The 17639-nt window shown below is 35.6% G+C and overlaps 1 protein-coding gene across 4 annotated transcripts in view; it reads right to left on the bottom strand.

Annotated features, from left to right (window-relative positions):
• ANKRD12 (ankyrin repeat domain 12) overlaps positions 1–17639 on the bottom strand; it is a 114718-nt gene that overhangs the window by 41618 nt on the left and 55461 nt on the right. For all 4 annotated transcript variants that reach the window (XR_010933137.1, XM_067699692.1, XM_067699691.1 and 1 more), the window contains 3 exons: positions 14435–14635; positions 12947–13089; positions 3873–4020 (listed from right to left, as the gene is read on the bottom strand). Coding sequence is in view for 3 of the 4 variants with exons in the window: in XM_067699692.1 (XP_067555793.1) it covers positions 3873–4020; positions 12947–13089; positions 14435–14635 (492 nt within the window). In the remaining variant the exon portion in view is untranslated. The remainder of the gene's footprint in view (positions 1–3872; positions 4021–12946; positions 13090–14434; positions 14636–17639) is intronic.

The following is a 17639-nucleotide window of genomic DNA, read 5'->3' as shown; positions in this document are numbered from 1 at the left end:
ATGAAGGTGAAATAAATGACTGATTTTTTTCCTCTTTTTTTTTTTTTTTGTGGTACGCGGGCCTCTCACTGTTGTGGCCTCTCCCGTTGCGGAGCACAGGCTCCAGATGCGCAGGCTCAGCGGCCATGGCTCACGGGTCCAGCTGCTCCGCAGCATGTGGGATCTTCCCGGACTGGGGCACGAACCCGTGTCCCCTGCATCGGCAGGTGGACTCTCAACCACTGCGCCACCAGGGAAGCCCCTTTTTTGCCTAATTTTTAAGATAACAAATTGGTTCTCTGATGACCATGGTAAATTTAAAAATTTATCATCATAGACTCATGGGTTTAAACATATTTGATGGGTTTCAAATCTTTGCAATTAACACCCTTAATGAAACTCAAACTATTGCATTTTGGCCAGTGGGGAACTGTTCAAGTTATCTCCTAAGGCCTCTGACAAGACCTGAAATCTGAAATGACAAGATGTTCCAAGCTCATCTTACATATTTCCTGTCCTAGACTTAGCATCACCCATTTTTTCCAAGAAACCTTGGTTTTCTTTTAGGAGAAATTATTTCCTGATTATAATCTGGGTACCAAGAAAGATTACTGTTACTGTCTTAGTCAGTTTTAGATCTTTTCAATGGACAAAGCAAAAAAACTTTATGTATTTGTATATTTTAGATTTTATTTGGAAATAATTTCAAACTCACAAAAAGTTAGAAAAATAAAAAATAATGAACACTATATATCCTTTACCCAGGCTTTCCTCCTGTTAACGTTTTGCTCTCGTGTTATAATTTACTTTCTCTCTATATATACACATGTGTATAAATACATTTGTTTCCCTGAACTATATGAGGGTAAATTACATATATCATGGCTCTTTATCCCTATATACTTTAGTATTTCCCAAGACATACAGATATTCTCTTGTTACCACAGCACAGCTGTCGACTTCATAGACTTACACTGATACAACACTAACCTACTGTCCATATTCCTTGCTAAATGATCTAATAATATCTTTTATAATCTTTCCCCCCCTCCAGGACAGAAAACAGTCGTGGAGCAGGTATTGCCTTTAATTATTACCTCTTTGGATAGCCTGGAACATTTCTATTGCCTTTACTGGTTCATGACACTGACATTTCTTAATCTTTGGTGGCAGTGGCTTTTAAAAAGCAGAACATTCCTCATGATTATACATTCTCAGTCAGAATGCTATAAGTGATGTTCTATCCTTCTCAGGGTACCACATGTGGAGGCACATGATATGCATCTGTCTCTCCTTTGATGATGTTAATTTTGATCACTCAGTCCAGGTGGTGCTGGATTTCTCTACCATATAATCACTGTTCTTTTTTCCTCCTCTCTTGTAATGTGAAAAGGTCATGTAAATATCTGCTTTTATAAAAAAAGAATTCTCCCTAGATTTACCAGCCTTTAGTGATTCTTGTCTAGTCATCTTTACCATGAGGGTTGTAAATGATCAGGTAGGGGTGGGCACTGACTAGGAAGGGGCATAAGGAACTTCCTGGAGTATTGGAGATATGCTGTATCTTGATAAGGTTGGATTACACAAGGTCTATGCATATCTTAAAAGCTCATAGAATGTTTTATTAAAGAATTATTAATTTCACAAATGTAAATATTACCTAAAAATCATATACAAGAACTGAACTCTAGTTATAATGAAATGCATGTTAAATTATTTAGAGATGTCCACCACTTATTCTGAAATGCAGCAAAAAATAAGAATTGATGGGTAGATCAATAGATATGTGATAATGTAATAAACAGTTAACAACTGCAAAACATAGCTAGTGGGCACAGGGGGTTCACTGTACAATTCTCCAAATTTTGCTGTGTGTTTGAATATTTTCATAATAAAATAATGAGATTTTAACTTCTGCACAGCAAAGAAAATCATCAACAAAATAAAAATTCAGTAGGCAACCTACTGAATGGGAGGAAATCTTTACAAATCATGTATCTGATAAGGGGTTAATATTCAAACTACATAAAAAACTGGTATCATACAACTCAATAGCAAACAAACAATCCAATTTAAAAACTGGGCAGAGGATCTGAATAAACATTTTCCCAAAGAAGACGTATAGATGGCCAACAAACACATGAAAAGATGCTCAACATCACTAATCATCAGGGAAATGGAAATCAAAACCACAATGCAATATCACCTCATACCTGTCAGAACACCTATTATCAAAAAGACAAGAAATTTTAAGTGTTGGCTTGAGGATGTGGAGAAAAAGGAACCCTTGCGCACCATTGGTGGGAATGTAAATTGGTGTAGCCACTATAAAAAAATAGGATGGAGGTCCCTCAAAAAATGAAAAATAGAACTGCCATGTAATCCACCAATTCCACCTCTGGTTATTTATCCAAAGAAAATGAAAACACCAATTCGAAAAACTATATGCACTTCCATGATCACTGCAGCATTATTTCCAATAGCCAAGATATGGAAACAACCTAAGTGTCCATCAATGGATAAATGGATAAAGAAGATGTGGTACATATACACAATGAAATATTATTCAGCCACAAAAAAGAACACAATATTGTCATTTGAGACAATATGGATGGACCTTGAGGGCATTATGCTAAGTGAAATAAGTCAGACAGGGAAAGACAAATACTCTATGATCTCACATGTGTAGTCTAAAAAACAAACAAAAACCAAGCTCATCAATACAGAGAACAGACTGGTGGTTGTCAGAGATGAGGGGGTGGGTTAAATGGGTGAAGGGGGTCACAAGGTACAAACTTCCAGTTATAAAATAAATAAGTCATGAGGATGTACTGTACATGGTGACTGTACTTAATACCGCATTGCACATTTGAAAGCTGCTAAGAGAGTAGATCTTAAAAGTCCTCATTACAAGAAAGAAAGAAAAAACTTTGTAACTACGTATGGTGACCATTACTAACTAGAATTACTGTAGTGACCATGTTTCAGTGTATACAAATCATTATGCTGTACATGTGAAACTAATACAATATGTCAATTATACCTCAATAAAAAAAAAGTAAATGGTAGACCTTTCTCTTTTAAAAGTACAGATGTTGTCCTATTGCCCTCTGGCAATGGCTGAGATTAAATGAGTATGGTTTCATTTTATTTATAAATAATATAAAACTAGTATTATTACCTAATTGCTTATAGGAATTGTTTATAATTTTGTAAAGATATGGCCAGTTATGAGACTTATTGAATTGTTTTCCATTGATTTTTGCCTGAAACATGGTGAAACCTTCCAATCTGTACACAAAAGACTTTCTTCAATACAGGAAAGTTTTTCTCTGTTATATTTTTTTAATTGTTTATGTTTATTTTTTTAAACTCTGAGTATGCCAAAAGTTTTATGAAATATTCTTTTCGGGTCTTTCCTTTTTAAAACTGTGACTGTAAAATTGTGCCTATATTTTATAACAATGACCAGAGTTCAACAACCTAAATTGCAAAAATAAAAATGCAAAGATGACTCATTAATGCCAGGAAGAGTTCGGTTAGTGGTGCTCTAATTTATAGAAGAATTAAAAGAACTCAAGATGTGGGATAGCTAGTGGTAGTGTATAGCAGTGGTGGTAGCTATTAATGGGGAGAGAGGCTGCAATAGGCTTGAATGTAACATCAGCAATCTGTGGGGAAAAGAAATCACAGAAATAGGGTGAGAGCATTATGACTCCATTTACACAGAGGACATGTAGCAAACACCTAAATTTAGGTTACTAAATTCACCATTCTTAATAGCTAGATAGCATTACCTAAGGTACTCAACATTTTAGGTATTATAAAGCAGAAGTAGAATATTCTACTAAATATCGTGTCAAACAGGTGAATGCAGATTATGTGGAACAAACCTGTGTAACTCTCATCATCATCAGATAAAGGCACCTCTCTTTTTAGCAGCAATTCCAACTCCTCTGTTTCTGCTACATCCACTGGACGCTCCCCATGTTTATTAGCTTGAAATGGATTTCCACCATGACGAAGTAGCAGTTTCACTATCTGCAACATTAAACAGTAGGAAGACTCAGTCCTTTCATAGACTGCATTATTTCAACCATTTTCCTCTTGATCACACTCATAATATCCTCCTGCTTCATCTCCTCTGCCTCCATTCCTCAGTGTTTATACTAAATCATAATTACTCTCAAGTTCCATTTTCATCGCCATCCCCCTTCTGATCGTATCTACTACAAAGAAATTTGCTCCTGGGCTATTTTAGCACTGAATCTCATTATTTTTCTTCCTGTTTCATCATACACTTGACAAATATTTACTGAGTACCTATTGACAAGCACTGCTCCAAGTCCTTCAGATAAATCAGTGAACAAGAGTATAAAGCTCCCTGGCCTCCTGGAATGTACAGGCTACAGGAAGTCTCAAAAGAAGTATCTCCCCTGTTTAAGGCTACCATCGCTACCAAGGCTCTTAATCACCTGTTCCCCATCACTCTGGGATTTAAACTATCGCTAACTGACATGGGTTTACTTAAAACTACTAAAGCTTAAACTTCAAGGCATCTCATTTTCATGGTCCCCTTACATGGCCCTATATCTAATTTTTTATTCATTTCTTAAAGAACCCTGCCCTCACAAATTTCAAAAGCTTTGGGCTCCACAAACCAAGATGCGACTGGTTAGTCATTTCATTTGTTTGTTGCTCCTTATTCCTCTTCCTTTCTATATTTCTTACCTCTTTTTCGATTGGCTCCTTTCTAGAAGCCAATCTTTCCAGTTCATGTCTCTTTTGCCTTAGAACAATAATGGCAATAAAGAAATGAAACACAGGTTAAAAAAAAGCAACTGCTCAAACCTATACTCTCCTCCTCTAGCTAAATCTCTCTTCTTTCCTTTACAGTCAAGTTCCTGAAAAGATGTTTACCCTTGGGGCCTTGACTTCTTTATTCTTATTGGCCCTTTACTCTTCTACCTAAAATTATGTTACCATCAGTCCAATGAAATGTCTCCTAAGATCTGTAAATATCTGAGCCATACATTGTTTCCCTAGGGCTCTGTCCTTGATTCACTTGATTCATGCTCTGGTCTACATCATCTCCCTGGAGAGCTCACCCACTCTGAATGCGATGACGATTATGCAATCCACTCATTCATTTTCATTCTCGCGCTTGCTCTTTCTCAGCCTTCTTCTTGACCTTCAAAATCAAATACCCAAATATTCTTTGGATATACTGTATTTCAATACAAAAGCTGAAACCAATAGGTCCCAGAGTTCATTAAACGTGCACCCTTATCTTTTGTTTCCATTCTCAGTGACTGGCACCAAAGTATACCCAGTCACTGAAACCAGAAAGTGGGGAGTCATCACATTCTCGTTTTTCACTCATACTCTACCGTCAAGTAGGTGGCCAAGTATTATTAATTCTGCTTCCCTAACATCTCCTCTTGTTTTGAGATTCTACTTCCAGTGACATGAGTGTGTTCTATCATAGGTAAATCTATACTATAATTTATTAACACATTTCTCCCCTTGTCCTAGACCATAAACTTCATGTGAGATCTTTATTCGTCTCTGTATTCCTAACACATAACTATGGTGTTTTCTGGTACTGAGGAAATGTATCATGTCTTTTTAAAGAAGCAATATTAAACAGTATGCTATAAATTAGGAACTTCTAACAAATGAAAGTATTTAAGAATAATAAAGATTCACAGTGAATTAAACAATGAAAAATCTTTTCTAGACTATCAAAGAATAAACCATCAACACAGAATACTTGAAATGTAAGAATGTATAAAGAAAACAAATTATGCATGATCTCAACTGTTAATATTTAATTTCCCTTTTTGTTTACTAATTTTTATCAAATTACATGTTTATGATTTTAAAAGATCAAACGGCTTTTCAAGGCTGCTGGTGAAGAACAAAATCATCCCTGACATTTATGTCCATATACTTAAGTAACAGCGTGCTGCTTCCGTATTTTTCGGTTTTAGGCACTGCCTATTGTCTTACAATGGAAAACACAATTCAGCTCTCTTTTACCAACTCCATCCCTCTCCCATACACATCCACTTCCCCCTCCTCCTAACTTTCCAAGATAGACATATTATTTTTTGTGTCATTATGATTAATGTAAATGTTGAACCAAGTAGTACACCATGACAAAATTTCCATTCTTACACAAGTTTATTTTATCCCAGAGATTTAATTATCTTGACTTTTCACTTACTCGGTTTTCTACATACTCATCTTTAATTCATCCCCCGTTCTGCTACAAGTACAGATCTCTTCAATTCAATATACCACCATTTTTTTGTTAAACTTTCTCCAAGCCTTCTAACTTGCTCTAAAATGGACTGGTTGCTGTCTAGATTTGCTTCCCAGTTGTCATCTTGACATATCCGTTTATCCTATCATCCTAGAAATGGCCTTCCCTCAATTCTGTGGATTCTTTAGACCTTTTATCTTCTTTTTTGGTTCACTCCCTCATTTTGTTGAAACACCACCTCCAGGAGATTTCTAAGAAACAGTAAATATTCTGAGATTTTTCCATGTCAGAAAACACCTTTATTCTATCCTCACTTGATTAATATTTACTCTTGATATAGAATAATTTTCCCCCCAGTTTTTTTTTTTCCCCCCAGTTTTGAAGGCATCATCATTATCTTCTAGATTCTAGTGTTGTTATTGAAGTCTGATGCCATTCTGATTTTTTACCTTTATATGGAACTTGCTTTTTCTCTCTGTAAGCTTGAGGACATTCTTTGCCTCTATTGTTCTGAAATCCCAGGATAATGAATTTTGATCTTGGTCTTTTAACATCCATTGTGCTGATGAGCATTCAACTGCTCTTTCAATCTGAAGATCCATGTTCCTTCAGTTCTGAGAAAATTCCTGGATTTATTTATTTGATAATGTCCTATGTTTTCACTGTTCTGTCTTCTAAGAACTCTTGTTAAGATAATACTGGATCTCCTGAATTAATCTTCTTTTTTCTCATTTCCCCTCCTCCACCTTCGTCTTTTGTTTCCTAGTCTCTGGGAGATTTCCTCAACTTTATCTTTAACCCTCCATACTCCACTTTTCATTTCTGCTACCATATTATTAATTTCCAAGAGCTTTTTTTGTTTTTATTTTTAAATTTGTTAACTGTTCCTTATTTAGCAATCCTTCAGTTTTTGTTTCATGGCTACAAGAAACTCTCATCTCTTTGGGGAAGGTAATGTGTTTCTTTCATTTTTTTTTTTTTTTTGAAGTTTCTCTTGGCCTTATCATGTCCTCCACGTTTCTACTTTTCTATTTGCTTGTTCGGCTCTTTGCCTTCCATATTAGAGACCTTTCTCAAAGGTCAGGTGATCACTGGCTGTCCATATTTAAGAGTAAGGTACTAGGGACTTCCCTGGTGGCACAGTGGTTGGGAGTTTGCCTGCCAATGCAGGGGACACGGGTTCGAGCCCTGGTCCGGGAAGATCCGACATGCCGCGAAACAGCTAAGCCTGTGTGCCACAAGTACTGGGACTGCGCTCTAGAACACGTGAGCCACAAGTACTGAGCCCGTGCGCCTAGAGCCCGTGCTCCACAACAAAGAAGCCACCGCAATGAGAAGCCCACTCACCGCAATGAAGAGTAGTCCCCACTCGCCGCAACTAGAGAAAGCCCATGCGCAGCAATGAAGACCCAATGCAGCCAAAAAATAAATTAAAAAAAAAAAAAGAGTAAGGCACTAAAAGACTTGCTGAAAGTTTTTTAGGCATAGGTAGGATCTATTGACAGATGGACCTTGTGCTAGTGTGATATGACTAGGCCATTTCATCAGAACCCCCTCTTGGCTAGTTCACTTTTCTATTGAGAAATCTTTCCATTCCTGCCCTAGAACCATAAGCCTTACTGTCAGCATTCTGGTTGACTGAGGTCTTAATGTTCAGTATGTTTTACTTAATTAGCTTACATTTAATCCTTACTCCCAACTATTCTTGTGGTATGTCAGTCCAGACAGTATGGTTTATACTTGTCAGGAAATAAACCTCCAATCATCTGCCAGAGAAATGTGCCGTCATCTAGTTGTGAAGGGTTAGGAAGGGAATATGAGGGTAAAAAACCAGTTTGATTCAATCCTCTTATTTTCAGTTTTATTCAATGGGCACCTCCAGATGAACCCAGCCATCAATTGCTGAGCCTCAGTTTTTCTGGGATTCTGTGTTGAAATGGCTTTGGTTTCAATTTTCTTGGATTTTTAAAATCAGGAGCTGGTAAATTTGGTCTGTAGGCCAGATCTGGCCTGCTGACTAAGAATAGTTTTTATATTCTTACAAAATACTTTAAAAAGAATTGATAAAGGAGAAATACATAGGAGGAAACAGAAGCAGAGAGAGAGGGAGAAGGGAGGAGGGTCAGTGGAGGTGGCATGTGGTTGCAAAGCCCACAATATTTACTATCTGGCCCTCTACAGAAAGTTTGCCAAATCCTGTTCTATGTAGTCACCACTCATTCCTCAAATTTCTATCTCCCAAAATACTGGTTTTCTTGTTTCTTCTGTTCTTTGTCCTTGTGGGACTGTGTCCTTTAAAATCTCCCCTTTTAGGGGTTTGAGAAGGTAACTGAAGTTAAAAACTTTTAGTTATTATAAATAATGCTATAGTGAACACCTTTATAAGTTGAAAATTTTTCCCCCATTTTTAGGCTTATTTCCTTCGGTTAGAGTCTTAGAATGAGAAAACAGAAGGATCTTGATACTACTGAACGCTTTCTATACCTGTCAGGAAATAATAAAAAAAAAATTTATTCCTGGGACTTCCCTGGTGGTCCAGTTAAGAAGGTTAAGAATCCGCCTTCCAATGCAGGGGGCGAGGGTTCAATCCCTGGTCGGGGAACTAAGATCCCATATGCCACAGGGCAACTAAGCCTGCATGCTGCAACAGAGCCCATATGCTCTGGAGCCCACATGCCACAACTAGAGAGCCCGTGTGCCGCAACTACTGAGCCCGCATGCCACAACTAGAGAGGAGCCCACGCGCCACAATGAAAGATCCCGTGTGCTGCAACTAAGACCCGATGCAGCCAAAAATAAATAAATATTAAAAAAATTTATTCCTGACTATGATTAGACAGTTCGTTCATTCAAACATGCTACAATAACCCTAACCTAAATAACCAATACTTTACAGATCATTCTCATATGCAAAAAATTATTTATTCTAAAAAGAATTTAAAGTAACTTAAAGTTGCTTAAAACGAGCAGGCAGGAGGACTTCCCTCGTGGTCCAGTGGGTAAGACTCCGTGCTCCCAGTGCAGGGGGTCTGGGTTCAATCCCTGGTCAGGGAACTAGACCTCACATGCATGCCACAACTACGAGTTCATATGCCTCAACTAAGTCCTCATGCCACAACTAAAGATCCCACATGCCGCAACTAAACATGCCGCAATGAAGATCCTGCGTGCCTCAACTAAGACCTGGCACAGTCAAAATAAATAAATAAAAAAATTTTAAAAAAAACCCCCAAAACATAGACAGCAAATCAGAAGTAAGTAAAAATGATGAGACAAGAAGAAAATAAACATAGGTAGTATCTAAAATAGAACTAAGAATAGGGCTATTATAAGAATGTATATTATGAAGTAATATACATTTGTGAAAGGTAAGCCAAAGATTAGGTTCTTAGTAAGTTATGTTAATCCTCTCTTACTCGAAACAATTTAGAACAGAACTTTTTCTCCTACCTCAGAAATGTTTTATGGATGGCTGAAGTTGTCATGAGTGTTACTGAGTGAAAGAAATCTAATTCTTTGGAGGAGACTCATAATATATGGTACAAATATATACCAATGGGTTTTGGTATATCTCATTTCCCTCCTCCTCCTTGGGGACAAGTAAAAGAACAAGGAGAAAATAACCCTCAACAGCTCTGAATTGTGACTCCTACTATCCTAGGCATGTTGGTAGGAGGAAAAGCAAAGATCTCTTGAAAATAGCATGTCAGTCTCCTTCTGGAAGGAGACTGGAAATAGTGTTTGCGTCTTTGTAAGTACATGAGCTCAAAGGTCAGCTTCTGGAAATATTTTGCAGCAATGTGCATATTTAGAAACTTGTATTCATAGAAACATGTCTTACTCATAAGGCACAGTTCTTTAACATTACATTTAGAAATCAGGAAATCTTTTTATGCAACATTTAAAGAAAAACTATTCATGCTTGATAAACTATCAATAATGCTTTTAAAAAAAAAGGCAGTAAGTACAGTATTTAAAATAGCACAGCCAGAACATAAATCAGGTATGCATGGGACTCAAAATTCAATGAAGAAAACAGACATGCACATGAGTAAAAAATCATATAGTAAGTGCTATCACATAGGTATGTATGAATTGTCAAGGGAGCAAAAAAGACTGGAACGATGGTAAGCAAGGATCAGTTTAGGAAAAATAATGTTACAGGCTACATTTTTCTTCAAAATTATAACTTGAGAATTATGAAAAATACCTTATAGAAAGATTTAAATGAGAAAAATGGCATCTTTAATTTCCGAAATATCTCAGTATATTTGAAAAAGAGCAATATAAAAGTTGCCTTTTAATCTTTGACCTCTGACATTTCTATAACATTTTAGATTTCAAGGTATGTTTATGTGCACAGTGTCGTTTTTTTCCTTCAAAATATCCCTTTTAGACAGGTATTATTTATTATGTGATTTAAAGATGAGAAAATGGAAGTTGAGAGGAAAAAAGTAACTTGTTTGAGATCACTCATTTGGGAAACTGGCCAGGCCAGAATTGAATTCGTATCTATCTTCACTCCAAATTCCATTTTTTTTCTCAACTAAAGTGGCTTTTAAAAAACAGGCACCACGACACTGAAATTTTTGTGTCAAAAAAGAAAATAAGGCAGAGAATGTTTGCTGCTAACAAGAGAAAAAAAAGGGACTTTTCCAGCACAAACGTATGAGATGACCAAAATCCTTTTACGTTATTCACTAGAGAGGAGAGACAGTGTACTGAATAACAACTCTTCCAGATTAATGAATTATTACCTCACTTTGTCTTAAAAAAACACTGATATTTATCCTTTTTAGTCCCTTAATTTGAACTCATATCAGTTTAATAAACTTGGGAGTATCTTAGACCAGTGCGTCTTTGTCTTTGTGTCTCCTGTGTCTTTGTTTCTCCATGTTCTGGGAGAAGCTGAGGGTACTGGAATGCAATGGGTCATACAGTTTCAACAAGAAACACCAGAAGGTTATTCATTTACTGCGATGATTAAAATAATACTGGGACTTCCCTGGTGGTCCAGTGGGTAAGACTCTGTGCTCCCAGTGTAGGGGGCCTGGGTTCGATCCCTGGTGGGGGAACTAGATCCTGCATGCATGCCACAACTAAGAAGCCCACATGCCGCAACTAAGAAGCCCGCATGCTGCAACTAAGAGTCTGCATGTCACAACTAAGAAGTCCACATGCCACAACGAAGATCTCCCATGCTGCAACAAAGATCCTGCGTGCCGCAACTAAGACCCAGCACAGCCAACATAAATAAATAAATATTTTTTTTAAATTAATACGTATAAAGAAAGCATTTACAACACTTCTTATCCCATAATGAAAACACACAAATATTGCTGTGAGAAGTTAATGTAATGTGGTTCACAACCACTCCTGCCAGAGACTGGAAATCTCATGAAGAGACTGAGAATCTGACATGAAATTAATGGCAAAAACAAATCCCTAGACAGCATCTATGCAACAGATCTAGAGAGAAGCTAGTCCCAATTAAAGCAGGATACAAGATATCTTGTATACAAGGATATTCTCAAACATAATAAACTGATCAATGTGTTTGACCTTATTCAGGGGCATTTTAGAGTTATGTCAGAGAGAGTAAGGAAGTACAGAAATAGATACATGGAAAACTAAATAAGAAAAATCAGAACAAGGCAGTGTAGTAACCAAGGTAATAAACAAAAATCCAAGAGAAAATACAATTATATTAAATTTGTGCGTCTCTGAGCAGCAATATATATTAAAACCCTTTGCAGGGGGTCAATAACTAGTGACTAAAAAAAATAAAAAGCAAAATAGCTTCCATCTTGTTAGAAATAAAGAGATAACTACTAGAAGAAACACCTACAAGAGCTGCTTTTGGCTAAAGGTACTGGGAAGTGCGGAGGGATGGGAGGGAGCAGGTAGTTATCTTTATAAGCTAAGTAGTACTTTTCAACTTTCTAAACTATGTACAAGTATTCTTTGATAGAAGTTAAAATTAAGTGAAAGAGAAAAACTACTTATGTGATAAACAAAATCCTACTTTAGAACCATTGCTAATAGTGCCCCAGGTTGATCTGCTCTGGCTATAAGCAGGTTATAGTAATGGAGCTAAGCATTAAGCACAATTAAAACATAAGCTACATTACAACAAAGACTGGTTAGGCTTTGACGTCAGCATGCCAGAGATTGAAAATGAAAATGGAATTTAAAACCCAGCATGGTTCATAATATTACATCAAAACAAATTAAACATGCCATTAAATTTGCAAGCATATATAATCATGTTTGTTTAAATCATGTCTTCTTATATACATAAGCATCTGAATAATAATGTCAGCTAAAATTCAGCAACAGATGTTATATATAGAGGAATCATTAATAAGTCTTAAAAAAAGGCATCATGACAATGTAAAATTTTATTTTAAGTACAATCTGCTTTAACCGCTGCATCTAATTATCTGACAGTAGAATGGCCTTTTAACTAAATATTTGCCAAGTTGTTTAATTACCAAGTTAAATAGGTTTTATGAAAAGAAAATGCTAAATCTATGATAGGAATTAGCAATTAGAAGGTAGAAAAAATACAATATAGATGAGCTGATCATGCAATGAGTGAAATATGACATAAGATCGTATGACTAAGAAACGAATTAAATGACTGGATTAAATTTATATTTTGAAGACGTATATTACTGCTCCTTCCATCATACTCACATCTCTATGCCCACTACTAGCAGAATCATGGAGTGGAGTGTCGTCATCCAATCCTTGTGTGTTAACATCTGCTCCAGCTGCTATAAGTATCTTAGCAACATCATAATATCCAACATTGCAAGCTTCATGCAGTGGTGTCCAACCTAAAGTTACAATATTAATTGAACATATGGTTCACTTCTACTAATTCAACACATATGCTTTTTAGATACATAACCATGTGTGACATACTGATTCTACATGCACACAGTACAGAAGGAAAAAGGAGTGATGAACAAGTTACTGAAAATCAGTACCTAAGAAAACCGCCAATTTTACAGAAGGTTCATCCACAATCATATTATTTCCATTGGGACTAAATTATTTGACAAAAGTACTAAACATTTAAGCTTATCCAATAACTTGCTATAATTTAGAACAATCATCTCAACTATGGAAAAAGTAGAAAAAGGCAAAATAAGCTTGTTAGGGTCTTTCAATATTACAAGATATTGAATATAGTTTCCTGTGCTATACAGTAGGTCCTTGTTGTTTACCTATTTTATATATAGTAATGTGTATATGTTAATCCCAAACTCCTAATTTATCTCTTCCCCCCACCCAAGGCTCTTTCATATACTCTTGATGGGAGTGTAAATTGATAAAAGATTTTTTGGAGGGTCATTTGCCTGATTTTCAAAAAATTTTAAATATGCGTCTCCTCTGATTTAGCAGTTTCCTTTCTACTGAAATATCGTCCTTCCATAACTATACACAAATATATTTCTACAAGAGGGTTACTGAAGTACTGTCCACGGAATCTATTCTATACACTATTATGTGGCTGTTGAAATGAATGAAGTAGAACCACCTACATGTACCGACAGAAATATCTGTACGACACTAGTAAAAAGGAGAGATTGCAGAACTACAGGCTGACACAGATAGAGTGATTTGATTTTTTAAAAAAAGTCTCTATATAACTAAATGTTCATTGTATATATGATCCTGCAAGTGCACAGAAAGGACAGCCTCCAAATTGTTAACCACAGTTCTGTGAAAAAGAAAGAACCTGGGGGATGGGAGGGTAGGGTACTGTAGTATGTGAAACTAAAGGGAATTTCTACATTGTTCCCCAATACTTTTACTGTGTGAAACAACACTGCCACTCTCCTACAGTCCTTGTGCTCAAGCTAATAAACGGTCTAAACATTATTTAACTGTGGTTCACCTAGAACCTAAATTGGATAAAAAATTACATGGTAATATGCCAAATAAAATGCACATTTAATATTTAAGTATTTGAGTAATTACTGACAATGAATTGTAGCAGAGATCAGGGTTTTAGGTATACACTCCAAAATAGTTTTATATTAAATTATACTTTTAGAACTCTTTCATTTCAGAAAGAGGAATGAAGAGTATAGATTAAATTGTAACCAGCATCTGTTTAGATGATAAACTCAGAATTTTAGTTCCTGAGTATTCGTCTTTAACTACAAGTCTTACCTGCAAAATCTTTCACATTCACATTTGCCCCTAAACTTATTAATTCTTTGACCTGTTTTACATCTCCTCGAATAGCTGCCATGTGTAAAGGAGTTTCACCACGTTCATTTCTTTTATTAACTTTATCTTTCTGTCGAGATGAAGAACTGGGAGTTTTCTTTTGGGCTGGTGTTGTTTGTGATGGATGATTTGGTGTGGAATCTATAAGAAAGAGAAAAGTTAACAAAAGTTCTAGACTAAATATTTTGTATATTCATTTAAAGGTTTTTATAGGTAACGTGCTAATGGGGAATATCTTCTCACCCAAACAACCTGAAACTTGACTTGGATGATACACTAATAATTTGACCCAATTACATGTAGTAGATCTTCCTTTAGGGTTATCAAATATTGCAGGAGCCAATTAAGAAAAAAATGTTTCATTCTGTCAATTTATAGAATTGGTTTAAAATGATAATAAAATATCAAGTATGCACCCTGAAAGTGTTTGCTTAATGAATAATTTGATAAACTGCAAAAAAACATGTTCTTCATGGCATGTTATGATACTATTTCAAGAACTAGATGAAATGACATTGAAGGCTAGAGTTTACACCTCTGACTCAAACTACTGGAGTTCTATTCTGTTATTAGGTGCAAATCAAGGTCATAGATGATTTTAGTATGAAATGAAGCTTAATATCTATGAGAAATAAGGACAGTCTAGAAAAAGGCCTTTAAAAAGTGGGTGATAAAAGAGGGGAAAAAAAGTGCTTTGCTTTGATTCCTATCTTTTGATTTTTGTTCCAGTTTCTTTCTCAAAAACAAGAAAGTTAAACTGGATGACACCCAAAGTCCTCTACTCCCCATTTCAGAACTGGGAAAAAAAACAAAACAAAAAACTAGTTTCTTAATCAATTAAGGATTCAAGACATATGTACAGTGTTAATAATTAACTCTGAAAATTTACAACTATTTAAAAGAAACAACAGCTCTAAGAGAAAAAAAGTCTATGGAAAATCATTTTCTGATATCATATAATAATTTCCCTGCAAACTGACATGATTAGAGCACTGAAGCATTATCATCCTTTTCTCAATAAGAAAAAGTTTAAAATTTACCTTTTGGATTTTAAAGTACATTCAGTTAGTAACAGTTTCCTATCTATGGATTTCTATAATGTATACTCCAGAAGAGCATGAACCTTGTCTAATCATCACTGTATCTCGGCTGCTTAGAAGACTTCTTGGTACACAGTGTACTCATGCAATATTTGTTGAACGAATACATGATTCTTATTATAATATTTATAGTCAAGTTATTTATTTAGAAAATTAGTGGTTGAACTTCTTAAAAACAAAAGGACATTTTTAAATTCAAACAACTTGAAAGGAATTAATTCATATAAAATTTTCTTAGCCATTCCAAAATAATATACACACAGACAAAATAACAGTAGTACTATCCATAATGGCAATCAGAATAAACTAAAACATGGAAAACGAATTATGTAATGGATAAAACAATGAACCCTAAATTCCAAGCATATCTATAAGATGGCAAACAGGTTATTTCAAAAGCTCTCCACTCTAGTTCTACATATATTAATAAAGATGACTGATGTACCCTTTAAATGAAAAGAACCAACTGCAGAACAGTATTATAGTATTAATCTTATTTATATTTAAAAATGAACAGCAACAAAAGATATATGTTTGCATGTTTATATCTAGAAATTTTCTAGAAAATAAACTGTTAATAGTGCTCGCCTCTCAAGGGGGGAGATCATTGGAAATGAGGGAGGCTTTAGCTTTTTTGCCTTACTGTATTAATTCTTTAATTTACTCTATGGATAGAGGTTCATAGTATTAAAAAAACAGTTTTAAAAAATAAGTCTTCCCATCTAACTATTAAGTCCAACTCAAAGTCAACATTTTACAGAAACATTTAAAGTTTAACACTGTAAACAACTTTAATTTGGCCACACTCTTTCCCCAGTTGTGGGTGGAAAGGCAGAAGAATAACCAAAACAATATGCCCTACTTAAAAAAGCAGAAAGCCCTAACGTGTTTTTATTAGTGAAAGATATAGATACACTCATGTTTAATGAAACTATGATATATAGAAACTCTAAGAATTTTACCAAGTTGTTCCACTTTTTAAAAAAAGAGCTAACACTGGAAAAGTTCACTAGAAAAACTGTGTCTTTTTCAATGCATTTCAACAGACTGTTATGTTACCCAAAGTCTTATATAAAAAGACGCCTTGAAGTCAGAGCCAAAACAAATTTTTTTTCTCTAGAGAAAAATGATTTACTTTCTTCTTGTATTGGTCAATGAGAACTATACAACTTAAAATTTTTGTGTTGTGAGCTACCAGAATGCATAGCTAAATTCAATGCTCAGTAGTAATAACTATCTCAGTCCAGCTGTCTGGGCTTTATCTACTTTTTAAACCCCTTTTAATAAGTTAGCAAGTTGGTTTGTTCCTTCTTCGTTGTCATCCTGCTGGGGAGCCATCGTTAATCATTTCTGGAGGGCAAACTACTTGAATAAACACACACACACAAGTAGCACAACACCTTAACTGGAAGTGTGAAATGAAATATGAAACAAATTTACAGAGTATACTGCAGATATTCTTCCTTTTAAAATAAATTTTAGCAGATCTTAAACACTAAAACATGAATTACACTCTTCTAAAAGTATGTGATAAGATTACCAGCTTACAGCAGTGTGCTAATGAACTGAAAAGTAAGCTATAAACCCAGAAGTAGCTTTACAGAAACTGGGGTAAAAATGTCTGCAGTAAGGTAAAAGCACACACAGTTCTGCAACAGATTTCTCATGTTGACTGACCCAATTCTAAATTACAGCTGACCCCAGAACAACTCGGGGATTAGGGGCACCCACCCTCCTCACATTTGAAAATCCGTGTGCAACCTACAGTTGGGCCCTCCATATCCACGGTTCTGCATGTGCAAATTCAACCAACCACGGATTGTGCAGTAGTACAGTATTTACTATTGAAAAAAATCTGCATATATGTGGACCCACTCAGTTCAAACCTCTGTTGTTCAGGTGTCAACTGTACTCATTTTAGTTGACAAATATTCACTGAATGTCCACTAAGTGCAAAGGTCCCTGCCCATGTATAGCTTTTCATCTAGTGGATGATACAGGCATAAACAATTGTCACACAAATAAATGTAAAATTGCAAACTTAT

The sequence above is a fragment of the Pseudorca crassidens genome, chromosome 12, assembly GCF_039906515.1.
Source record: "Pseudorca crassidens isolate mPseCra1 chromosome 12, mPseCra1.hap1, whole genome shotgun sequence".
NCBI lineage: Eukaryota > Metazoa > Chordata > Mammalia > Artiodactyla > Delphinidae > Pseudorca > Pseudorca crassidens.
Note: the sequence above shows the minus strand (reverse complement) of the source record. Positions and strands in the feature narration are given on the sequence as shown.